At 37.0% G+C, this 26,804-nt stretch overlaps 1 protein-coding gene across 2 annotated transcripts in view; it reads right to left on the bottom strand.

Moving 5' to 3' along the window:
- Positions 1–22,281: 22,281 nt before the first annotated feature.
- The window catches only part of LOC306848176 (TBC1 domain family member 22B-like), a gene marked incomplete at its 5' end in the record, with an annotated part of 48,722 nt that continues 44,199 nt past the window's right edge, over positions 22,282–26,804 (bottom strand). For both annotated transcript variants that reach the window (XM_079382563.1, XM_079382564.1), the window contains 2 exons: positions 22,282–22,841; positions 24,594–24,689. In XM_079382563.1, coding sequence (XP_079238689.1) covers positions 22,713–22,841; positions 24,594–24,689 — 225 coding nt within the window. In that variant the 3' untranslated portion in view covers positions 22,282–22,712. The remainder of the gene's footprint in view (positions 22,842–24,593; positions 24,690–26,804) is intronic.

A 26,804-nucleotide genomic window follows, 5' to 3' on the forward strand; every position in this document is an offset into this window, starting at 1 on the left:
CAAATACCGTACATCCCAGTCAGGTAAAGCAGATCATCTTCCAGAGCTTTGGAGAACTACAGTCTAAAAAGCATGGCTCTTTAAAAGTTCTTTACACGTAGTGTCAGTTCTTTCATTCTGAAGAACTGTTGTATAGTAAAATAGTTATTTGCATTAAAGTTTAGGATTCTTTATTCTCTCCTTTTTGTTTTTAAGTCTGTAACTGTCAAAAACTATTTTAAAGCCACCTCATTATTGATTTTCTGGAGCTCAACCATCAACTACAAGGATTGTCAACACACTCTCCACAGCTAAGTGACAGAGATATTGAATTTTTGACATTACATACAAACATGATTATTTATTCATGATCATTGTCAATTATCATTTATTAATGTATTCAGCAAATAACTTTTGCTAGAGCACTGTAATTTTGCTATAATTTCCCCAAAAAAAAATCAAATTAACACATCAATTTACTGTCAGTTTTTAATGTACCTAAAACCCTTATAGGCTACAAGGTATTATAAGAGGGCATCACATTAAGAAATATTACATAAAAATTTATTATTACAGTATATATGCACAGATCTTTATGAAATGGTTCTGCTATTGTTGCAAGCCGAAGAGCCCTAATTTTCTGAAGAGTGTATTACGTATAACAACATCTCTTCCCGCAATCTGCAGGTGTTTCTCTCTCATTTAACTTGCATTCTCCTCATTTGTGGCTCTCTGGGGAACGCAGAGGCAGAAACTGTGTCTTCGACTTTTGAGAAGTGTAACCTGCGCAGACTTTGGTTTCGTAATAGTGTTTGAGACACCCTTTGTCTGCTCTCTGGGCTTGTGCTTCTTTTGTTTTGGAAAGTTCTTCCCATTCACATCAGGCTTGTGAGTGATAGCTCTGCGAGATGCCTTCGTTTGCAACAGACCTGAACGTGTCTCTGGAATGACAGCGAGGAGTGATTAGCGACCGCCTCGTGATGTTTCTACTTGCGTGAGACTTCTATTCCAGAGTTTTATTTTTTCCTTTCCATTATTCCAAGCTTAACACTCTTTAAAAAAATAAATCAGAGTGCATAAGTTGCAGAGAAATGAAAACAGAGTCTATGATCAAATCTCACCATTATCCTCCACTGACAGGGCGAATACCAGCTCACAAAATGAATAGTGTGGGGTTGCTAAGCAACGTGCAGATTCTGACGATAACCACATACTGTAACATGAAGAGAGAACCTGAAGTCTGATCACATGACTGTGACCGAGCAGAAAATCATAAAGTGCTGTTATCGACTATAGTAAATTATGTTGACGGGAGCTATATGACGGATTTTAAACAATTGTGTTTGCCGGTGAGGTTTTGCTCGCTGGATGCTGAATACTGATTGGCCACTTATAGCAGCTGGAAATTACAAAAGGAACATTGTGTGGGAGAATTCAGTTCATGGTCTGTTAGGTCAGTGTCAGCTGCTTTGAGTCCTTTTTATTTATTATTTTTGACTATTGTTCCATTTTAATGGATGGTACGGTAAAAGATTTGACTGAAGGATAAAGGAAAAATTGTGAGCCAGACTCAAACTTGGGGCACCAAGGCTCATTGTGTCAGTGTGTAAATTTGCCAAGTAGGACACGTTTCTGGACTTTTAGCTGGTCATAATGCAACAATTTCATTCTTAAGGCTCTTTCACAACAAACTGAAAAAGAATAAAACTTGATTCAGTATCATTTTACAATAAGGTTTAATTTGAAAAAAGCGATGTTTGTTCAATGTCATATGACTTTTTTCTTTGGACTATAAAATGATAATATTTTTTATGTTTTTTTTCTCCCTCCTGTCAATTCAATTAAAGTCAGTGTGGTCCAATGTTGTTTGAACCATTACATTCTTCAAAATATCAATTTAAATGACAGAATTGTATTTATTTTTTAATTTCATAACTATACCTTTAATGCATTAGGTGTCATATTTTACAGCATTTTTTAATCTAGTTAATTCAGATAATTAATTCATTGCTAGTTTTTTCCTACTTATATACATTTTTTATTATTTGTTTGAAAAAGTCTTCACATAACATTTTTAAGATAAATCTTCAAATTCATAATTGCTTATCCATAGAGAGAGAGAGATGAAAGAATAAATGATAGCCAGAATGTTAGAACAATTAATGGATAGAACAATAGAAAGACAGAATGATAGATAAAACACAGAACAATCAATAGAATTATAGATATAGTGCTGGATAGAACACTAGATACATAGACAGATATATTTATTTTCTTTTTTTTAAATCACTTTTCTTTACAGTCACTGTTAGTTTATTAAAAATTTAAAGTGTTCCAATTAACTGACTTCCAGAAAGCTCTACACCAGCAAATACCAAACATGGCAGCCAATAAGATTTGAGATTTGTCACATGTCTGCAGCCACTACAGCTACACATATCAGAGCACTTTGTGGCACTAATGCACTAAAAACTATTAAACTAACTGGCATTAAACACTAGAGGATCTGCAAACTGCATTAAAGATAGAAAAGGAGCACAAGCTTGAAAATGGCTCTAAATAAAATGCACGCTTTGAACTGAAGGCCTTACCCATGATTAGTGAATTTGCATCGATTTGTTGATCCAGGAACATGTCCTACTTAGCAAAATCACAGAAAGTGTGTTGAGCATATCCGATAACTACTGGGCGTAACTGGGTAAACATCAAAAAATTGCACTAAGGGCCTGTTGGTGCACATCTCAGACTTTGACTCGTTGTGCGTGCATGGATCATTTTGCAGCTCCAGTCTCTGATTCATGTTTTCATTCATGCGTCTAGGGTTTTGGCTGCTACAAAATAGATTTATCATACAGTATTCATCTACTACCAACTTCAGCACAGCTCACTGGAATTTCAGAGTGCAAAACTGTGCCATTAGGAAGTTGTTTTCAGAGCCTGGTATCTTCCTAGTAGGGGATCCTGACTGTAAGTATCAATAAGCATCACAAACCCACAAGCCACAGTCAATGAGCTGGTGCGGCTCTCACAGCAGTGAGGAAAACAGTCAGCAGCACATGACCCAGTGCAGAGTAAATACACTGACACAATATAGTACGAGAGGCCATGAATACCCACAACTAAAATACGTTGACACATACAGTTTGGACTTTTAAAAGTGTATTACTATCACAAGGCCACTTCACAATAAAGACATACAAACAGACATGAAAAAGACTATACACACTACTGTTCAAAATTTTGGGGTTAGTATGTTTTTTTGTTTGATTTTTTTTTTTCAACAAGAATGTTAAATTTATCAAAAGTGATGAAAAATACCTTTATAATGTTACAAATGTTGTACAAATGTTGTTCTTTTGAACTTAATGTTCATCAAAGAATCCTGAAAAAAACTGCATCATGATCTCCACATTTAACATTGATCTCTGTTTTCAGCATTGATCTTAAGAAATGTTTCTTGAGCAACAAATCAGCATATTAGAATGATTTCTGAAGGATCATGTGACAATGAAGACTGGAGTAATGATGCTGAAAATTCAGCTTTGCGTCACAGGAATAAATTATATTTTAAAACATACTTAAACAGAAAACAGATTATTTGAAATTGTAATAGTATTTACTATTTATAATGTTATAATTATAATAATTTTTGTGTATTTTTGATCAAATTTGTGTCGTTTTTTGTAATCACACATACATTCCAATTAGACTATAAGCAACAAAATGGATTGGAGTTGTAATGGATGTGTAAATTTAGTTTTTAGTAATTAGAATAGCAAAAAGCAAAAAAAAAAAAATACATTCTTTATTCAAGATCCTATTTCACCACACATCTTATCCTATTTCCTCAGCCCAGCGTTTCTATTGGCTAAGACATCTTTGTGTACTCGATGCAGTACATGATTAGAAATGATAGAAAAATCACAGTGTTTTATTCTTAATCACGAACACACACTATGATTTAGTGTATGTTCATATGACTTAAATTACTCATTACATTAAAGCAAAAAATAGTCATTTTCACATTTCACAATGTTAATCCCATTTCCATTTTCAGACAACAGTTAGCACAGCACTAACTGGTTAATACCTCTGTTGATTAACTAGAGCAAGATAATGCCATGATTTTCAGCCACAAAGGAAAATGGAATAGGATCTTGCATGACACCAACTCAATTTCAACTAGCAAAACTCTTGTGCATTGTGTTTTATGCATTATGTGGGATCATCTAATATCATGCCTAATCAGCACCTCTAATTTCCCAATTTCGACCCCTGGCATTACCCTCAAACGGACACCTTTGTACACCCTAAAGGGTTCATATCAGTACCTTAGAGTAGTAGTATATAAGCTTAAGGTAGCAATATGTACTTTTATGGTACTATTATGCACCCTTTAGGGGTAAAGAATGTAACCTAAAGGGACAATTTTGGTAGATTTTACTACTCTTCATAATCAAGAGACATTTATCACATCATAGTTGCACTGTTACCAGTCCTAAAAGTTTGATCACAAGGTCTCTACTGTAACATTTCCAAAAAATCCTTAAAGCGTATTTACTGTCAATTTAGTGCATTTCAAATAGTCAACCTTTTGATCATTAGACACCTTGCAAAACTCAAGAGCAGAAAAAGCAGAGAAAAAGAAAAGAGAAAAGTGGAGTGAAAACTATAGAGAGGAAGTAAATAAATCATATTTTCTCCCTCTGACTATTTATGAATGCATCTAATGCTCTAGGTGACAGTTTTTGGTTTAACATTTAAATAATTTTTCCATCAGAATTCCATTCGTGACAGAGAAGTATGAGATGTAAATGTGCAATGAAATTTCACCGCAGAGAACATCCCACGATCCTCCTCGGCACATGCGTACGCTATACGTCGAGCCCCAGCCGCCCGGCCCAAGTACGGCTGTTTTCCATGCCATAATGGAACCTTTGCTTTCTTTTCATTTACATTTGTTTGAACAGGGCACCTGGCATGGCACAGAAATCATTGCACAGCGGGGGAACTATTTGCATTGTAGCTCCATTTGCTCCCATGAATTTTTCAGAAAGATGTGACAACCTCATGCATACTGATATGATGCCTCTGTTTTGCATACGGCTCCTACGAAACTGGTCTTAATCTTGCGTTAAGGCTAAAGCGCCTAAATGGACAGTTTGAGAAACTGAAGACATGATAGCCTGGCGTTCTGAGGAAGACATAAGACGAGGGCCGACTTAAATAAGTGTCCGCTGTCTCTCGAGGTTACAGCACAAGCTCCTCGGCTCTGCCACTCACTAAATAATGAGACAAGACAAGAACAGTAGAACTAATCTAACTGCTTTAAAGAGTGTGAGAGACTAGACGAGTGAGAGGAGAGGGAGAGGTGAGGCGATGCGGGGAGAGAAAGAGAAGGAGAAGATAAGACATAATCAGGCGTGAATACAATCTACAAAATGTACAGATATAATTTGGTATTCCAGCAAGGGCTTCTGCTTCAGCAGTGAGGCAAAGCAATCATCATTTGCAGGAGAATGTGCCGAGAGTTCCTTTAGATCACTGCTGCTGAAATGCATCAGTCAATATCTCAGACAAACCCCAGATCAGTGGCTTTATTCAGACACGCAGAGGAAATAGAGTTTCTTGCCATCTTGCCATTGCCAGTTAAAAAAAAAAATAGGTTTCTACTATGGAACTACTTTGTGGTATTGTACTAATCCGACTGCAAACAAGTAAACAAATGCGAGTTGGACCTGTATTTGTGATTTTCATCAGTTTCGTAGGATCAGGTTTTTGCTCTTCAGACCACAAGCAACTAAACATTTGGATCCAGAGTCAAATCCTTTTTTTTTTTTTTTTTGTAGTATGAACAGCAGAAACCCGATTCTACAAACCTGATACAAACAGACCCAGCTCACATTTGTGGTTGGATTGTAAATCTCAGTTGACAGTTTTTTTTCTCTCTGTTCTTACTACAAACTTAATGGACTTAATAGGTCTGAGTCGGCTCCTTCTTGCCTTTTTAATGACCTGATTTGTAAAAATCAGGTTTGCTGTTCAAGTGATACACAACTAAGCATGAATGCAAATGAATTAGATTTAAATCAATTTGGTTGCTTGTAGTCTGAAAAAAAAAAATCAGAATTCTACCAAAAAAAGGTATTTGAATCAGATTTGTTTGGATTCATATGTTTAGTTTGAACATCAAATCAAATGGAAGCCAACTCAGATCCAATATGTTTGCAGTCAGAACAGTGTGAAAAAGTGAAATCTCTTTAACAATTTATCACATGGATGTTACAATTAAACAAATCCAACTGAAAATCCATTTAATTGCTCAGTCTAACACTACAAATAAATAAATAAAAGCAAATTATTAAATCAAAATAAATATAAATAAATTAAAATACATACAAACTGGTTGGATGAATCTAAGCAGATTCAACTCACATCCTTGTGTTCTTTTGCTGTTCAGATGATAAACTGAGTAGATCTGAGTGTGATCCATACTGATTCATCAGGTTTGTGTAGCCAGAAGTGCTTGCGTTTCAATATTTTTGAAGAGTTTGCTTTGAGCCTTAACCACACCAACTCAAAGTACTGAACAAGCCATCCCAAGGCCAACAAAAATTCAATAACTGTATTATTATTTACAAATTTATGCTACTGTAGAAACTATAAAGGTGTTGTACCTTCCACTTCAGCTATTTTGCTTTTACTTCAACCATAAGCCTTCTCTCCAAAAGCTCGCCCTCTAAAGACACGTCGGCCAATCTGACGTCAGCAAACCAAACACATAATATCAGAGACAGGCTGAGAGCATTCTGCTTCTGATTGTTCTTTTTCATGCATGGCATATTAAAAAAAAATCACTAAAAGCACCTTTAATACACACTATCATACCAACAGAGACTGTTAATGAGAAGAAGAATAATGTGTCGGTACAGAGACGGAATTATTGATGTTTAACAGGTTCAGGTGTTCGATATAATTGACAACAACAGCTGCCATGAACCAGCCAAGCATTTCTCTGTCTATTACAAGTCCAATTGTCTTTAAAGAGCTCACCGCCTCGCGGACTCAGAAAAACACCCCGTCTCGACATCCCCATTAAACCGGAAAATAATGACTGAACGCAAATGGACCGAGTTCCATTCGCAACATGAATTACATCATACCGGTAAATAGAGTGACCCGTCCTAATTAGAGGACAGAATAACAGGATTGTTACAGTAATCTCGGCCTGTTGCTCTGCGGCGGCGCTGTCATTGACTGAGAGCGAAAAAAAACAGGAGCGGGAACTCGAGCTAAATCTATTCATTAGCCATAGTCTCCAATGCAATCAATAACACGCCTTTCCAATTACACCGGCCGAGATCCGCAGGAAATTCATGCTGTATTTAAAGCGGTTAGCAGCATGGACTGCTGCGAGAGTTCTTCACTAGACTCCCCTCGAGCCTAACAAACTAGAAATGTAGAAACAGCTCTCACCCCTTACTGGGTTCTTCTTATTTTAATATGTGCTCTGAAAATGTGTTTTCATCTTCCTAATTGACTGCAGATTCAATACGGCCTCAGCTGTGATTCAAACACCACTTTTTTTATTCCCTGGAGCTATAAAAGTTCTTTATACGCATTTTAATAAATGTTTTCATAGATACATCTGCGGGAAATGATCAGGATAATGAAATATAACGCAGTCTGTTTACATCCACTTCACCAGCCCAATCTCGCCACGAGATTGTGGCATTCGGGCAACAGACGTAAACACCGTATTGTGTTTACAAAACCCTCAATAAGCGACTATTCAAAAGTCAGCTAGCATGCTGAATAAGAGCATTAGAGTGCTCACTTTTGGGGCGAATGTGTCACATTGCATGACTCACAAACAAACAACCAGAATATTACCCTTAACGTGACAGAAAAGAACGCAGTATCAATTCTGAGAAAAGCTGTTACATCATTTATTTGCTACTTGGATTATTGGTATTGGTTATTGTTAACTAAAACAACTAAAAGCTGTAATTATTGGGGAAGATTATTGTTGTTTTCGGATTTATCCACTCTGGGACCTGGTTTAAAAAAAATAGCGGTTTCAGGCTCCCAAAATGCCAGATCCATCTCAGGACGAAATGCTGATACGATACAACATTTTTATGTAAACATCTAAACGGGTCTCCATGTGCATTTTTGGAAAGCTAAAATAAATATAAACATTAGCTAAAAAAATAAACTTAATTATTGACAATGTAAATCCAAGATACACAGGAAACTAATTTACGTTGAATTACTAAAACTAAAATAAACTCAAAATAAATTGAAGTTTTGCTTGTAGATGCCACTTGGATTAATAGCTAATAATCAGTTTTCTTGTGGTCTAAAATGATAAAAAAAAAAAAAGAAATAAAAATCGCTTTTGGTAATTGAAAGAAAAAGCTAAAATTAAGTAACATTAGATGCAAAATTAATTTATTTGAGTTTTTTGCCAAATCAATATTTCTAATATGCATTTTTAAATTTAAGTCGAAGTAATAAAAGTTACTAAAACTAAAGTAAAAATAAATTAAAGCGAAAAAAAAGACAAAAGCACATAACAAAATCCTTAAAACTTAAACTAAAATATAAAGCTAATTTAAAATACAAATAAATACAATTGTATATAAACAATACTAAAAATAACACTATAAATGATAAAACGGTAAGCAACCAGGGAAGAAATGGAGGCACATAAACATTTCATTTTGCCCTGACCAGACTACGAACAGTGCGGATATTCTTCATGTCAGTGCAATCAGTGTGACGGCCGGTCACCAAGGAGACGAACAACAATTCTCAGAGGCATAAACTGCGAGAAGTGCTGTTTTGCGTCACCCGGCAGTTTGTGTGCAACAACAGCCCGCTGTTTGTCTTACAGACACGCACACACACATTCCATTTCCGAAACAGTGGCGATAATGCTGTTTACATCATCTCTCACCGAATGGACAGGGACAATCACAATTATCTGGATATATCGGATGCGCTTGCGAGCGTGTGCGGCGACAGCCCTATGTGTTTGCGTGTTATAAATAGCCCTGTTGTAGCTGGGAGGAAGGGAGTGTGAGTGACTAAACGTGTGCCATAACAATGCTATGATGTCTTCCTGTGGAGACCTGCACCCCTGGCCCCGCCCCCCGCCTGCTTTAGCTGGGTAATGAAATATGTCTGCTGTGATGTATGGCTGCTGGATAGCTCCAAATCGAAAATTGAATCACACTAACTTAATTTGCGGTCGGGGCAATCAAATTACTTGTTTTGGCCAGAGTATTTCAACCCGTGCTGGCGATGAATTCATCTTGGTGAGAGGCCTGTCACAGAGAGCATGTTTGTGGGTACCACCACCTCTAGCTGTAGAGAGAGCTGTGTGGTCCAGAGGGCAGCAGGATGCTGGCAGCCACCGTACCGAGGGTATTATCATCCGAAAAACAGCAGTGAGGGGCATCCTGAGGCAGGCTATCCAAGATCTCCTAGGAACAATATAAAAAACAAACACTGTTATAGATACTGCACTTCCATATGTCGCAGTTTAATGTTTCAGTGAACCAAAATGTTTTTTGAACACTTAAATATGTTAGTGACATAGCATAAAACGGCTCAAACAAAACAAAACAAAACAACCTCAAAAACAACTCAAAACAAAGAAACCAATCCAAAACAAAACCAACCAATTCAAAACAAAATGAAACAATAAAAAAAAACTATTCAAAACAAAATCAGCCCAACACAAACAAATCAATCCAAACTAAAAAAATTAAAAAAAAACAAAATAAAACAATCCAAAACAAAAAGCAAAAACAATTCAAAACAAAATCCAAAACAAAACCAACCCAACGAAAAACAAAATCTAATCCATCATGTTTCAGATGTATGACATCACATAAACATGGAAGCACCCAGTGTTCTAACATTTCATTTGCTTTAAAGTTGCGTTAAACACTCACTTTAAAGCAAATTAAATGCAACAAAGAGCCGAAAAATTCCAGCATACATGTAATAATGATAAAATTTTGCAGAGGCAGGTGCGCAAAATCTAGTAAATGAGCATTTTTGATAATTATTATAATGACTTCTTGACTATTTTATCCCTGCAAAACAAATGCTAGCATTGCATTGCCTCATTTATTCTCAATTTAGTTGCTAGGAGACTTCTTTGTCAACAGTCAGAGCCTGCAAATCATTGCCACTTGTGGAACACCTGTATGATGGTAAGTCACTGATATCATGTAGGAATATCTTAGGGGGCGTACTGTAGCCTCGTACTGTAGCCTCATTTGTTTGCTTGAAACTAAAACTATTAAAAAAAACAAAAAAACAAAACACGTATAACTAAAAGCCAATTCAAATGATTATTTAATACTACAACTGCATATAAACAATACTAAAATAACACTGCTAATGATATACTCAGAGATTTTTAAGTGCAACTTAAGTGTCCAAATACTTTTATGGACTGTTCACATTCAAATAAATGCCAAACAAAAAAGCAAGATATCAAACTTCTAAAAACCTTTGAAAAAAAAGTTTCAGCTTCAAAGTTTAGTCTTTGGAGTTTAAAACAGAGATATCACCAGCACAAACTTTCCAAACCGGCCTCCAAAGAGCGTTTGAAGAATGCTTGTGGCCGCTGCAAAGCTGTCTTCAGAGCACAGATGGTGGAGAGTGAGACGGCCACTTGTTTGCATTCCCCGTCGACGCCTGCGCCGCTCGAAGAAAGAAAATCAATCAGTGTGACAGGCTCATCCACCTCTCAAACACTGCAGCACACTCTCACCTGTCACATCATTTATCCAACACAACTGACAGGGCTGGACACACACACACACACACATATATTTACACACCTGATACCGCACTCGCCCCGTTTGGTCTCTTCTCTGGAGTTTCATCCTTTTAGTGCCTCTCTCTTCAAACCATTTATCAGCACTTTATGCGTTTTTGAAGAAGAAAAAGGGAATACTTGAATCAGGCCGCATTTGAAACTCGAGCAAGCTTGAAAGGAACACAGAAATGTGCCTCAACAATGAAGCTGCTAAATGAACACAGACACACACACAGTTGTTTAAACATAAATTTAAACACAAAGACACATTCTCTCTATATTCAATAGCCTGTTTAAATATGTATTCAGGCTCCTCTGCTGCCTCTCTCATGTTTTATTGAGAGATTCAGGCCATGTTTGGAAGGAAACCCTCCAATTTAGGATCAAGTTTAAAGCTGTAAACCCATCTTCATCCCTTCATCATGACTTCAGGCTCAGAGCTGCTGCATTCATAACCTCACAACACATTCATAAAGCCAGTTTGGCAGCTGTCATAGACCATCCACGAGATAATATTCACTTTTAAAGTGAATGAACGCAAATATATGACAGCATGTTAAAAATAATTGTAAAAAGACGTCATTATACTCATTTACCCACGTGTTGGTGCAAACCTGTCTTTATTTCTTCCATGCAGTTTTTGGGGAAGTTAAGTTTGAAACTACTCAATTTAAAAATGTAAACTTATACTCTCATTTAGCCCAGTATTGTTATTATAATTAAAACTATCAAACGTTTTGTTAATTGAAAAAAAGAAAAGAAAAGCTTGGCAACTAACTGACACACAATAAGTGCTAAATATGATCAAACTGAAAAAAATAAATAAGTTAAATAGAAATAGTGATAAAAACATAATTATAAATAATACTAAAACTTATTTTGAAAGCATAGCTTTATACTCAAGTTCAAGTTTATATGTATAGCGCTTTTTACGATACAGATCGGTGCAAAAGGAGCTCTACAGGAAATTAAGTTTCCACAATATATTTATATATTGCAGAACCTTAATATATTTAACTTACGGTAAAAATTTGGTAATTCTGTATGTTGTCTGAGCGTTGGCATCCTCTGAGGTCCTCTGAGGGGTTGGTATTATCTCTTCTCAGCTGTTCGGTCATCTCAGATCATTTAAGGGTTGGATCCAGACTGAAGCTTCTGTAATTCCTAGTTACCACGGGATGTTAATCAGAAACAAATAGAGACATAATTATCATAGCTGCTGTTCCATCTAAGCAAAAATGATTTGTTCAACCCAAGCTAAAGAATAATAATAATGTACATTTGATCAGATATAACTGCAGTACAAGATTATAAGATGCATTATGTAAATGCTTGGCTGAAGAGATGTGTCTTTAACCTAGATTTAAACAGAGAGAGTGTGTCTGAACCCCGAATGTTATCAGGAAGGCTATTCCAGAGTTTGGGAGCCAAATGTGAAAAAGCTCTACATCCTTTAGTGGACTTTGCTATCCTAGGTACTACCAAAAGTCCAGAGTTTTGCAACCTTAGGGAGCGGGTTGGATTGTAGCGTGGTAGAAGACAAGTTAGGTACGCAGGAGCTAAACCATTTAGGGTCTTATAGGCAAGTAATACTATTTTGTAAATGATACGGAACTTAATAGGTAGCCAGCGCAGAGACTGTAAAATTGGGGTAATATGATCATATTTTCTTGACCTGGTAAGAACTCTAGCCGCTGCATTTTGGACTATCTGTATCTTGTTTATTGAAGATGCAGGACAACCAGCTAGCAGTGCATTACAATAGTCCAGTCAAGAGGTCATGAATGTATGAACTAGCTCTTCTGCATCAGAAACAGGTAGCATGTTTCGAAGCTTGGCAATGTTTCTAAGATGGAAGAATGCTGTTTTTGTAACATGGGAAATATGATTTTCAAAGGACAAGTTTCTGTCTAAATATAACACCCAGATTTTTTACTTTAGAGGACGTAACAGTAAATCCGTCTAATTGTAAATTGTAATCCAACAGATTCTGTGTACTGTTTTTTTTATACTAAATGTTTCTACGTTTCTAACTGGCTCATTTAAACGAATGAATCAATTCACTAGAATGCTAAAATGTGATTTGCAGTCGGCTGTAAAGCTAGTACAACATTCAATAGAATCTAATTTATAACGAACAAATATTATACATTTATACTGTTGACAAAAGAGGAAGCTGTTTAAAAGCAATGTCGGTAATAACCAGGACTGTATCTAAAAAAACATCACACCTGCATCTAAACTGTCCCGTTTCCACCAAAACTGTTCGTTGGGAGCTTCACAGGGTCAATATGCATGGTCGGGCATGGCCAAGTTTAAATTATGCACAATATTAAATAAATGTAATGATCAACATTATTGTCATCTAAACTCAACAAAATATTTGCAACTTAAAAGATTTAATTAAATTATTAATTTAGAATTTTTTACTTTTAACAATTTTTAGAGTGATACATTTACATACGTAGTTAAGGTAGATACTACCCAAAAACATAATCAAAAAGACATTCCTCTGAAGCCATTATACAGCTTTGTGTGAGGAACAAGCCAATATTTAAAATGACTTTCCTATACCATACAGCTCTCAAATCTCTCAGATATTGTGCATCAAAACTCAATGCCCCAAGTGTGACTTCATTGACAAATGAAACCCAAGAGATTTCATTGACGTTAAACCTGGTGCAACATGTCTCCATGTACATATGATAATGCATCTTCATTCCAACTTCTCCTCTTCATTCCATCTTGGTCTGCTACCATGTTTGGCCCACATTCACCATTTTTTACTGCTCAGAAGTTATTATGTGCTAACTATCACGTCTTTGAAGGTGTGCACAACATATGCTGATTAAAAACTCTGAGAATCATGTAGGAGGTATAGGCGTGAAATATCTCGATCCATTTGTGAAAACAAAGAGAAAAAAAAAAACCTTGCTGAAACACATCCATGTAATGCTTCATGAACAATCCTGGATTCACAAGAAACTGGCAGAAAGTTGTCAGTTTTACAGTATATATTTATAAAATGAACCATCTTTAACCTCTCACATGTCCTGACCTGTCACTGAGCTCATGAATATGAAGCTGCGTTTGTGATATTTATTCAAACCTAATGTGCGTCTGATGTTTGTTGTGCGAGTTGTGCATTACATAACAGCCTCCAAATGGCACAGCCTCAGAGACTTCTGGAGATATGAGATCTGCTGAGTTAAAGGGGCAAACATTATTTTATTTTGATTTATAACACTTCTAATCAACACTCACGCAAGTCTCAAAAGGTGACTGCTGCATTAAACGGGTGGGTGGAGAAATTCAGATCAATATGGAACGCCATATCCACCTCCATTACTTGTGTAACCAGACTTTTGACCTTACATTCATTCACTACTGTAAGTTTAAGGTCGGTAAGATTTTTAAATATTATTTTTTAAAAAGAAGTCTCTTATGCTCACCAAGGCTGCACTTATTTGATCAAAAATAACAGAAATATTGTGAAAATATTATTACCATTTGAGATTACTAAATATATTTAAAAAGTAAGTTTATTCCTATGATGGCAAAGCTGAATTCTCAGCCGCCATTATTGTAGTCTTCAAATGGTCCTCCAGAAATCATTCTAATATGATGATTTGGTGTGCAAGAAACATTTCTAAATCATAAAAAATCTTTTTGGAAACTAATGCATTTTTTTCAGGATTCTTTGATGAATAGAAAGTTCAAAAGAACAGCATTTATTTGAAATTCATATTATTTTTATATAACAAATATGGACAGTCTGATGCAAATTGAGCGCAACAATGGCAAGAGCTGACTGAAAGGTATCAGGTTGATAAAACAAACTTTCGTCCAAGATTTAATGACTGTAATTGGCTGTTTGAAATGCTCAGTTAAAAAGTAAAATTCCTTATTTATGACCATAGATTTAGCAAATACTGCTGTACAGTCAGAGTAGCTTCCGAGACATTATGTACTTATTGATATTAGATGATCAACGGAAAAGTCCATATATGTACATATAATTTCTGTACTTTTTGGAGGGGTAATGATAATCAAAGATCTCATTTTACTTCGAAATCAAAAAGTGATGCTTTAAAAAGTCTGCTTTAAAAAACTCATTCCAGTTCCAGAGGGACCCCATTGTGTGGAAATGCTAATTCCCTTTCAGATTCTGGGATTAAAAGCTGGACTGCACTTTTATTATAGTGGGATATCTTTGTGTACTGCAAATATTGTTGGCTCTTATAAAACATAGCTTCTTATATGCCTCATTTGTAATTTGCTCTGGATAAAAGCATCTTCTAAACGAGATGGGATGTACTGAAAAACAAATACTACCAGTTTGGAATAATTATGTTTTTGAAAGAAGGCTCTAATGCTCACAAAGGCTGCATTTAACTTAAAAAGCGTTTTCTATTTGAATACATTTTAAAATATAATTTATTCCTGTGATGCAAAGCTGAATTTTCAGCATCTCTACTCCAGTCTTAATTGTCACATCCTTCAGAAATCATTCTTATATACTGATTTACTGCTCAAGAACCATTATTAAATTCTAATAATATTTCCCTGTTAAAATAATAACAATAATTCCAAATGACAGTTTTTAATGTCTTTTTGATCAAATAAATGCAGCCTTTGAACTTCCTTCAAAAACATAAAAAAATGCATATTGTCATATTTGCATTCCCAGGACACCCAGCGCTACCTCCTGAAAGTACGCAGATGTCAACCAATCAGATTGTAATTGCAGATTTCAGCCAGCTCTTGTCAAAAAGCGAGCGCGAGCGAGAACATGGTCATGTGGAACTCGAGGACTCTGACTTCTTGACCTTCTGTTCAGGTTGTGTAAAGAACAGAGGACGGTATTCTGTTAATGGCACAGCGTCTTAATGTTCTGTTCCTTCAGACATGTTCAGTGACTACTCAAAGCCAACAATCAAACCATTATCCCTCCATCTGCAGATAAGAGACAAACAGAGCGAGACACACACAGGTGGAGAGAGAGAAAATGTGGGTTGAGCTGTCAGTCACTGATTAGCTACTGGATGGGAACCAGGAGGAAATAAGGATAGAGGGACAGAGAGAGAGAGAAGCATCAATGACCTTTCAGTGGCAGCTTTTACTCTTCCACAGAGAAAGAGAGAACACACATCCATTATTGAATTCCTGAATCAGCTTCCCTGAATAATGTCACTCCGGTTGAAAGGATCTAGAAGTAGGTTCTCTTCCTCTGTCTCTCACTCTCTCTTTCTTATCCCCCCGGCACGCTTCGTTTCCATCGCTTTCAGCACGCTGGAGACTGAAAATGCCACGAGTGCCTCTGGCTATTCCTAATCACAGAAAATCACTCACCTCTGTCTTTGTCACAGTGACCCAAGCGCTGTCACTGGCTTTGGGTGGCAGCTCTTCCATGAGCCGCTGTGATCAATATTTCAGCTGCAGACGAGGCCTTCTGCATGGGAGAGCCGTTCCTGCCTCCTGATGGATGGAGCTCCCTGGGCCGTGGAGCGCGGGAGAGGTAATATTTAGACAGATCACAATGGTCCACCTGCAAATAGGGTTGTGGATGAGAGCAAACCAAGCAGAAAGACAGAGATGGAGAGTGACAGGCTGTAGAAAGAAGGCTTGGGGGGAAAGTGGGCCTGGAATGGAAAACCAAGCAGCTGTGTTATACTGTTAATATGGTCACAAATAAAGGAGCCAAAACACAATATATGTATATATAATGTGTGTGTAACCGCTTATCCAATTGGTCTTATTTTCATTTCATCTTGCCTGTGATGCTTGACAAAGCAGTGTTTGTGAGTGCATTGCTGCTTTGTTTACTGCTCCAAAAGAAGCACCTAGTGGCAAAGAATGAATTAGCATTTTCATTCAGACCAATGTAAAAATCAAGTTTTGCCAGGTCTGCGCGCATGAAACATATGCTAATGTTTCCTGTTGACTTCAACATGAAACGGCTTGGGATTCGTTTTAAAAACGACTGGTTTCAGTGATTCAGAGTCGACTCTTTCTTTTGAGAGACAATGACTTTATACACGGTGCACTTTCAGATTTAAAACTTTGCAGGATGTTTTCATTCACTTAGAGCTGTGTTACACACTGCATGAACAGTAATTTTCAAAAACCCATAATAGGGGCACTTTAAAGAATATTTCCTTGCTGCACAGAGTAAACTGGCCTAGCAACAACAATTCTGTCAGGACCACTATCGTCAAAGTTGATTGACAATTATACAGTTTGAATCGACGGTATAGCTCTTTTCTGGGCAAGAACTCCCCGTGCATCCATGCAGCCTAGCATGGATAAAAGCAGCAATATAAGCCCCCTAGGGTAACAGAACAGAACCAACATAAAAGTTTTGCAGAGATCATTAATGTTCAATAATTTAATGTACACATTTTAGAAATTAAGACAATCAGAAGACCGAATCCTGACTGGAAAAGAGGAGGAGTTGGGTCATTAGCTATAGATCAACACGAAAGCTGCTGATAATACTGAAGGACCTTATATGTGAATACCGAGATAGGCGTCATATTCCTATAGGTAGACGTGGATCAGCTGTGAGTCAGCTGATGCAAGCTTGACTAAGGTGACCGGCCAGAACTAACGCTAGGCTTGATAATTTCAACATTAAAGGGGTCATGACATGAGAAATCAAATTTGCCTTGATCTTGAAATTACTGTTTTATTTTGATTATGTTGTCAAAACACACACGGAATAGCGATGGCACGTTGTTACTGTTTCCTATGCAATGACGATAACCAATCATAACAGTGGCTGATTACTGACAAGCCTTAGAGTACCCGCTCCTTAAAAACAGGTAATTTTAGAGAGAGGTTCAAAATGAGGGTTGAAAATAATCATTTTTCCATACATTTTATTTTTTTGTGTGTGCAAAACTTTATTAACATAAGTAAATCTCAAGGAACATACCAAAATAATAAAAAAAAATAAATCCATGTCCTGACCCCTTTAATTTAGACTATTATTCATCTGAAAAAGCCGATGATAAAGAACGTTTTCCTCTCTTATTCAAATATGCTATGTTGCTAGGATGACACGTTTATTAATAGGATGGCATTTATTAGCTGAAGAAATGGTTGTGGTTAATAATAAATGCATTTATTAAACAAGTGTTTCTTTTCTTTTATTCAACCGTTTTAATAAGCCATTCTTTAATAAGCACAAAGTGTTTTTACCATAGCTATTTATTGCGTTATTCAGTGACTGTGTGTTTGGTTGCGTGCCGTTACCTTCGGTCCTCTCCAACACAGAGCCCCCTAAAGCAGAAAGCTGCTGACATGTAAAGGCCAAACATTTCACATAATTCAAAATGACTCATTTGAAAATCTTCCTTCGTCATTTCTCACGAGGACACCGTACCGCAGAGGCCCAAAACACTTTCCCTGTCAGTCCGTCAGCGGACTCTCTTCTCAGTTCACTCTCTCCACGGACTTACTTGTCACCCAATATCGGAGTGTCTGTGAAATCACCTTTTGTCCTTCAGTCTCTTTCCCCCGTAAGTGTCCTGATGTTTGACAGGACGGCTAAAAATAAGCACCGAGCTGCACAATTAGCCGTTATAATGTCCCATAATTCCCCCTGAAATTCGCAGCATCCAGGAGTGCCCATTAACACCTTGGACATAGCGGTCAAATTGAATAATAAATGTTTAATGCCGGTTCGGTCGCAGTCAGTCAACAGTCAACAGACTGTGGCTGTGGGCAGGGAGACGACGAGGTCATTAACCCTGCCATTTGCTTAACAAGCGCTAATTACAGCTGACATTTCCACAGGGCGCTTCCGAGCATCAGCTGCCTGGACTCATCAAGAGGACATGGTCATTCTTCACACACACACACACACACACAAAATAAATGAAATTAAAACAGAGTACCAACAGTTTAATAGATTTCAAAAATCAAACATACAGCAGAAAACTCCCACGTTTCCTCTTTTCTTTAAGGCTAAAAGCAGCATGGACTACAAAAGCACTGATTAAGCAAGAAGAACCCAATGACGAGGATTTTGGCATTTTACGCAGAGAGGAAAACACAAATAAAAGAGCTCTGGCGTTAGGACGCGCCATGAAGTTGCTACAGAGACTCATTTGCATTGCAAACTGGGAACACAATCATGACGCTATGAGCTGCATAAACCACAGTACTGTTCTTTCACATCTACATTATCATAAAACTGCAAAAAAAGACTCTCTCCACAAGTAGAATGACTAATACAGGGAGAAGCACCATTTCTATTTGCAGACCCAAGGCAAATATTTTATCAAAAAATTATAGAGTACATCTTGAATAAACCGAAACAGAAAGAAAGCATATCTTTCAAACACAGGCACAATGGATGAAATGGATAAATGAAGGGAGGAATAATGCCAAGCAGGGAGCCTAAAATGGAGAGAAGAAAGAAAGCAGGAAATCCCAGGACAAGTCACTGGAAGGAGACAAATAACTTAAGACGTAGAGGACATGTCTATAAATAGACATGGTGGCCGTACCGGCAGGGCGCTCACTTTATTTTCTTTCTTAAAAAAAGAAAAAAGAAAAGCAATGGAAACAAACAAAGAAAAAAAAACATCAAGTCTACAAACCACAGCTGACTCGCTCAAAATCAAAAGGGCAGAACAAAGTAAAAAACAAAACAAAAGAACATGAGTAAGATTCACAATATGGTAATACTCATTGTTTGTACCATACGCAGATCAAAAACCAGTGGTTTAATGTGTATTTGCAAAAACAAAGTATGAATGCACATGTTGGCAATAGATGTAATACAATCAAGATGTGTTTGAGAAATCCAGACTTTTTAAAACATTCATGAAGATGCCCAGAAGAGTTACAGTCAACATGAAACAGCATGTGCAACCAAGTGGAACAGAATATTCCAGAACAAAACGCAGGGTTGGACTTTCATATTTTATCCATTAGGAATTAATTGGAGAGAGAATGAATGGACTGTAAAGGCCTGCCCTCCTGAAACCCCATCAGATCCGACACTGCTCCAGAATCCTATCCTCCTTCCTCAAAGCTATTCTATTGGCCAAGACAGATTTATGGGTGCTCTAACAGAAATTATAGATGATTGCTTTTGTAGTGTACACTACCATTCAAAAAATTTTTGGGAAACAAATGAATGCTTTTATGCAACACAGATGTGTTAAATTGATCAAAAGTGACAGTAAAAACTATAATAAATGCTGTCTTTTAGACTTTCTGTTTTCAACACTGATAATCATAAGAATTGTTTCTTGAGCCGCATATCAGAATGATTTCTGAAGGATCATGTGACACTGAAGACTAGAGTCATGATCCTGAAATTAATTACATTTTAAAATATATTCCAATAAAAAAGTTTTAAATTTTAACAATATTTCACAATATCGCTGCATTTTTGACCAAATAAATGCAGCCTTGGTGAGCATAAGAGACTTCCCAAGCGCAAACCTTTTTAGTGTATTTATTAATATTCTTAAATATCACATAATATTACTGAATCTAAAAATGGTTCAATTAAATATTTCCCTTTCAATTAGCCTTCGGTTAGGAAACTACAGGTTGGCACAGCATTAAGTGATTAAGGGAAGCAATAAAGATACAACATGTTACACTTTTGATTTTGCTTTGAGAAAGGGGGACAGGTCTGCACAAAACCCATATTTTGAGAGCCGGACACAGAGACATGGATGTTCACCCTCAAGAGCATCTTACTGCTTAACATTATTCAATAGCCTAATTGACATCAGGAGAAAAGAAAGATCATCCAGAGGCAGAAGATTTTTGTGTGCCGCACACAATAAGACCAGCAATGTGTATTAATAAATCAAATAGTGTCCATTTTGATTTCATGTTGACTTGAACAAGATTCATTAATACAATCAATTCAGACATTTACGACGTTCAAAAGACTAAAACCGTGAGCTAATTTTGAAGTTCACTCAATGCGTCTCATGAATAATTACTGCTCCATTTCCTCACCAGGGTCAGCCATCTCAACCCTCGACAATAAGTCACCCCTTCATTAGCACACTTTAAAAGGGTGACGAGCAAACTAATTATCTCTGGAGTGACTATCAGCTCATTAATATATGCAAAGACAAAGACATAACACAGAAAGAAAAAAAAGTACATTCCAGTTCACTTCAAAATGTAAGTGCAGCATCGCAAATGCTTCATCAAAAATAGATCGGAACAGCGAGACCGTACGGCGCAGGTGGTTTCAAATGTCACTGACGGATGAATAAGGACAACGAGCTGACAAAACGTACATTATTCAAGCGTTTAACATCAGCAAACTCCACAGCGCTGAGCTTGAAGTTCAACGGCATCACTTTTAACTGATTCTGACACCTCCATCTAATCAATACACTCCACTTGCTTCAATAATTAAAGCAGAAAGACACTTATTTAATTTATTATTCAGATTATCCATGCAGGGTTTTGGTCTGAGTTATACCAAATGATTAGAGATTTTAATGAAAACATTTGCTTTTGATAAGTCGGAGTCATTCATTTCGCATTACACGCCGATTTATAAAGATCACACATCTAGTTTGGAAAGATTCAGAAGGTGAACAATTAATCACCAATCAAAACGTATCAGCCAGGAGTTAATAAATACACCGAAAGGTGAAACGAGGGTTCAAAGGGAAAAGGGAGATAATCAGATCATCTACATCTGATTAGCATAAACATCTGCATAATTCGGTTGCCCTGGGAGATCGAATGGACGTGCGAATGGTAGACGCCTTTTCACAGTGCTTTGAGATTTCATCTGCTGTTCTCCAAAAGTATTTAAGATTAGGATTTGTTTATGTACCGCCCGTCCACGCTTCAGTAGCACACAGTGAAAACCAAAACCCTTCAGTCTGCCTCCAAGTCAGTAGTTTCCTTTCAACACGACTCCAGTCCTCTGGTCTTATAGGCTGACCTCATATCACACTGATTCATTCTTTATAAAGCCATATTAATATTTCACCGCAGTTTGATTCGGCCATCTGTGCTGAAACGTTACCTCAGTAGTAGTCGGATGATAATACTAAAGCTCTAAAAGTACTCCTTTTCTAAGAAATAATTGTGCTTTATACGCATACAAAGCCACTGGATTGTTAAAATTCACAGTCTTGCGATTCTAAAAAAAAAACAAAAGCCCAAACACATTGCTCAGGCGGTTGCATATTGATTCTTCGAATCCGAAACGCTCAGCCGCGCCTCTTGAGAAATGACCCTTTATGGCTGCCATAGTTTCATGTATTGCAGAGCTTCAATAACGCAGAGTGATTACGGATGGGAATCGACCTGTGTACCTGTGTGCGGTACAATCAATGTGGCAATGAGCAAAAGGGCCGAGGAGATCACATTATGGTCTAATAACACAAAACACGAGAACGTCGGCGAGGGAGAACAGAAGAAAAAAAAAAAAAAAAAAAAGAGGATCTGCCAAGAAATAAAAACGAGACGTGGTTGCTCCACATCTGAGGTAACAAATAGAGGAAGATGCGGGGAAGCCTAGGATGCCAAGTCCTTCTGTTTTTAGTTTGATAAGCGCTTTTCGTTCCTTGGCTCTCGGCATCTCACTGTCAGTTATCTTCTGAAGTCATCTGCAGGCAAATTGAACTGTCAGCCATCAAGATCTCTGGGAGGTTTTTTTCCAAAATATCCGTTTTGTCCGTGGTTGTTTACGCCGTCTCATTCTTGATCGTGAATTGTAACAGACGATGACACAAATTTGACGTCATTGGAGAAAATTGGTGAGCTCTATCTTCGCTGTGTCAGATTAAACCGAGCGAAGTAGAGCCGTTTGGACTGATCCCGTTGTTAGGTCGGATCATCGTCTGGGTTTCGTAGAGTCTAGCCACGGTCCGCTTACGGGTTCTCATCTCTTGTAGTGGCTCGGAGCGTCAGCGAACATGTATTTGAGTCTGTAGGCCTCGGCCAGTAGCAAGCCCACCTCTTCATTGCCCCAGTGTATTGTGGGAAGGTTCTGCAGGAGCATTAGCAGGTTCTGAAAAGACATAAAAACACATTTCATAAAACTGGATCATTTAGTGGCTATTATACAGCTGCTGGTAGCAGCTTTCCGCCACGAAAATACAGTTTCCTGGCTATTATCTATTCTCTGAAATGCATTTTTACTGCTCTCAACTGGAAATGCTTGTAATCACGGCATGATTACAATGTTGGGATAATGTGATTCATGATTGGCGCTGCTCTTAGGTTGCTGCTTGTGCGTTTCGCGTGTGTATGTGTGGGCTTTCCACCACCTACAGCTGCTATAAGTGCACAAGAGCAGATCTATCGTAATCAGCTTCACTCTGTGTAAGATCAGATCTCGGGTTCTTCGGTCTGGGAGTTTTAGCGCAGCAGCATCAAGCAGAAAATCATTGATTTTCAAGTTGCTAACCAGAGCGCCTTTGAGTGCGTGTATGCATATATATATATATATATATAGACCGAATAGTCTGGCATGACATCTCGTGTGTGCAAGAATATAAACCGACTAATTAAAGATGTTTAACGCTGTTAAATTTACTTTAAACCATTATGGTATTGACCTAATTCTACATCACAGTGGCTTTGTTTTGATTGATTTATAGTCTGAATCGTCAAAAGCACAGGTGTCTTTGCTCAATTCTCAGGAACAGCAATCCTGTAAACAGAAGCTCATTTATCAGTAAATAATTGAGAAACACATCAGTAGTGGCTAATTTATTTATAAATCAAATCCAGATGGGATATTTGCAGTCTTTGTATGCTGTAAATTAATTACTATCAAAGCTCAACAAGTGTGAATTATCACCTACAAATGAAACCCAGTCAACATGCTATCTTTTATATGGTTAAAGCTCAAGAAGACTGTAGCAACATCAACAAAGTGTCTTTGATGTTTGGTGAGAAACTGACTGGATTTTGACAATGAAAAAAAAAAAAAACATAAGAGCGGGGTCCAAAAATCTAACACGACATTGAAAAGTGGGATGCAAAATCTAATTTAAATACGAGACAAAAATATTCAAAAACAATATGACATTAAAATGATAAAATAAAATATTTATTTTTTAATCATAATTTTATATAATTCATTTGATAATCTTAACATTTTAATAAAATATTAATATCTTAATATTTAATAATAATAATAAAATACTATGAATTTGTTACTTATATAATACTTTTGAAAATCAAAAAAGAAAATCTGTGATCATGTGAAAATATTTTTCCTAAAAAAAAGAAGTTATTATTATTCTTTTTATTATTATATAGTCTTTTAAAATCAAATAAAAGCACATTTCGAAAAAGTGATCATGTGAACATGATCATCAGTCCATAAATGATTAAATGTGATTATTTTAACCCACTGACAGCCCAAGAATAACACATGCTCAAATGGCTGTTCATCTAACCCTTCTCTACCCAACCTGACAATGAGGCAAATAATGAATGAGAGAATCAGAGATGGAGCTGAGGCGTGGAGATCCTTCGAAAGGAAGCACGGAAGAGCGAAAACGGGGGGTGAGTAACAGAACGCTCTCGTTTCGCAGGCGCTGAGGTGTGGTGAATCCGCTGGCCTGTGAAATTCAGTTACAGCAGAGGCTGCTCCACTGGAGGGCCAATTACTCTGATAGTCTCAGGGTAAGTGACGGCCGGGACGCTTTCCAGTGATGCATGCATGTGTGGGAAGCGCAGACGGTCACATGTAAACGACACATGCTGCTTCACGGAGCACAGCGGCTGTGACACACGAGATTGTCAGTACCTGAAAGTCCACCATGGAGAGGATCTCTTTGCGCCATTTGATGAGGAAGGCGGCACACACGTAGAGATGGAAATGGGAGAATCCTTCAGACTCCGCCTGAAGATCAAGAGCAGACACAGAGCAGAACACACATGCTTGCATTAGTAAGTAGTCATTAAGCTGATGATTATCCAAAGTGACATACAGCACACTTATTAGAGACTCAGCCCCTGGGGTTAAGTGCCTTTCTCAAAAGGGCAAAATAATGATGGCTTGAGGTTTGCTCCTTGTAGGAACTGAACCAGCAACCTTTCAGTTACCAGTTTTGAGCTCTAAAGCAATAGTTCACCCAAAATGAAAAAATCTGTCATCATTTACTCTCCCTTGAGTTGCTCCAAACCCATGTAAGTATATACGTGAAGCTCCTTTTAAAGCTTTTTGTCTTCATACTCAGCTTTTTCTTCACCACAGTCATCTTTGGCTTGCTGACTGCTTATAATTAATGATTTTCTTTTAGCTGCTTTAAAAGGTGTTTTTTTTTTCTTTTACATTTTCCCACATTTGTTTTTCATTCAATAGCAGTTTATGAAAAACAACATGAAAGTGTCAAAAGTATGTACCATATGTGCCATATTTAGTCTCCTGAATTAATACCATAGCTTAAAAGAAATTCTGACAAACATACTGAAATGCAAGTCAATAATATTAACCATATTTTGAGAACCAATGAAATCAAATCTGGTCATTTTTGAACACTAACATGAACAAAGATTTGGGAGCTGAAAAAAAGGAAAGATTTCCAACAAATAATGATTATAATTTCACTCACTTTATAAGTTCCTCACCAGTGTTGTTATTGTTAACTAAAACTATTAAAAATCATTTTTGTTAATCTAAATAAAGTTGATATGTGAAAAACTTAGAAAAGTTACTCTGGCAATTAAGTTGAAGGACTAAAATTACTAAAAATAAAAAAAATAAAGCTGAATATTGGCTAAAATACTTAAACTGATAAAATTGACAAAATGCACATAAAATAGCTCAAATTAATGTAAAACTAAAATGAAAAAGCTAATTCAGAACATTAATAAAGACTATTAATATTACATAAATAATATAAATAGAACACTGTTTCTCCCACAAAGGTGACTTATGATTTCAGAAGACTGGTTGCTGTATAGCCAAGATCTGCAAGAAGATTCTTCTGTCTTTATTGGTTAGAAAAGCACAGCAAACACAAAGACATTATGAAGGAGGGGATAAAAGGTATCGGGTCACAGCGCAGGCTGGATTTGAACCCATCTCCCAGTAAAAGCTAGGATATACATTTTGATTTTGTTGGCTTTGCCCTGGCTCCAACAACTGCACATTCCCTCAGTTAGAAATAAAAACAAGGGTTTACTTCCATCATGAGTAATACGAGTTTTAAAACAACACACATTATTCGTTAAATTATTCAGCTACAGTCGAGCGCTTGCACAGAGCTCCTAATGTAGTTTTACCATCTATCTAATTTATTGGATTGGGAATTAGGTCGTGTTAGTTATTCGCATCATATCTAGAGAAGACACCACCCAATCCGCTTCTCCGCTCCTCATTCGTCCTCCTCTCCCCCCAGCATCCCCCTCTACTTGTGCTGTGTGCAGTGTGGTACATTCAGCCACTTGAGAGGCAGCGAGTGGTTATAAATAGCTTTGTTTACTTTGTTTCTGTTGGTCCCTCTTGAAGTGAGAAAAGAGGGGGAAAAGAAGAGGAGAATGAGGAAGGAGGGAAAAGTTGGAATTTTACAAAGGCACAAAGAAATTGCAAGACCCAGGAGCAAATCTAGGAGCTGAGTTTGTCGCTTCTCAAATTATGAAATGCGTTAGTCTAGAGATATTTCTTGCTTGAAGTGTGATGAGTCGCCGGGTTCAAATCTCACTTGACAATCTTTCTGAAAGTAACAACTTAGTGTATCAACTGGCAATATTAATGTGTATCAGGAAATAAAGAGCACTCCTGTGTGAAAATAGCAAGAGTGTTACTGTTAAGACAAGATGTTTCTAAAAAGGAAAAATTCAAATCTTGTCTGAAAAATAAATATATGCACACACACACCAACGTTCAGCGAGAAAGATAAAAAAAAAAAAAACAAATTGCAGTAAATTTCCATTTTAATATATTAAAACATTAATATTTTAAAATCATTATTCCAGTCTTCAATGTCACAAGATCCTTCAGAAATCATTCTAA

This window comes from Barbus barbus, assembly GCF_936440315.1.
Source record: "Barbus barbus genome assembly, chromosome: 28".
Lineage (NCBI taxonomy): Eukaryota > Metazoa > Chordata > Actinopteri > Cypriniformes > Cyprinidae > Barbus > Barbus barbus.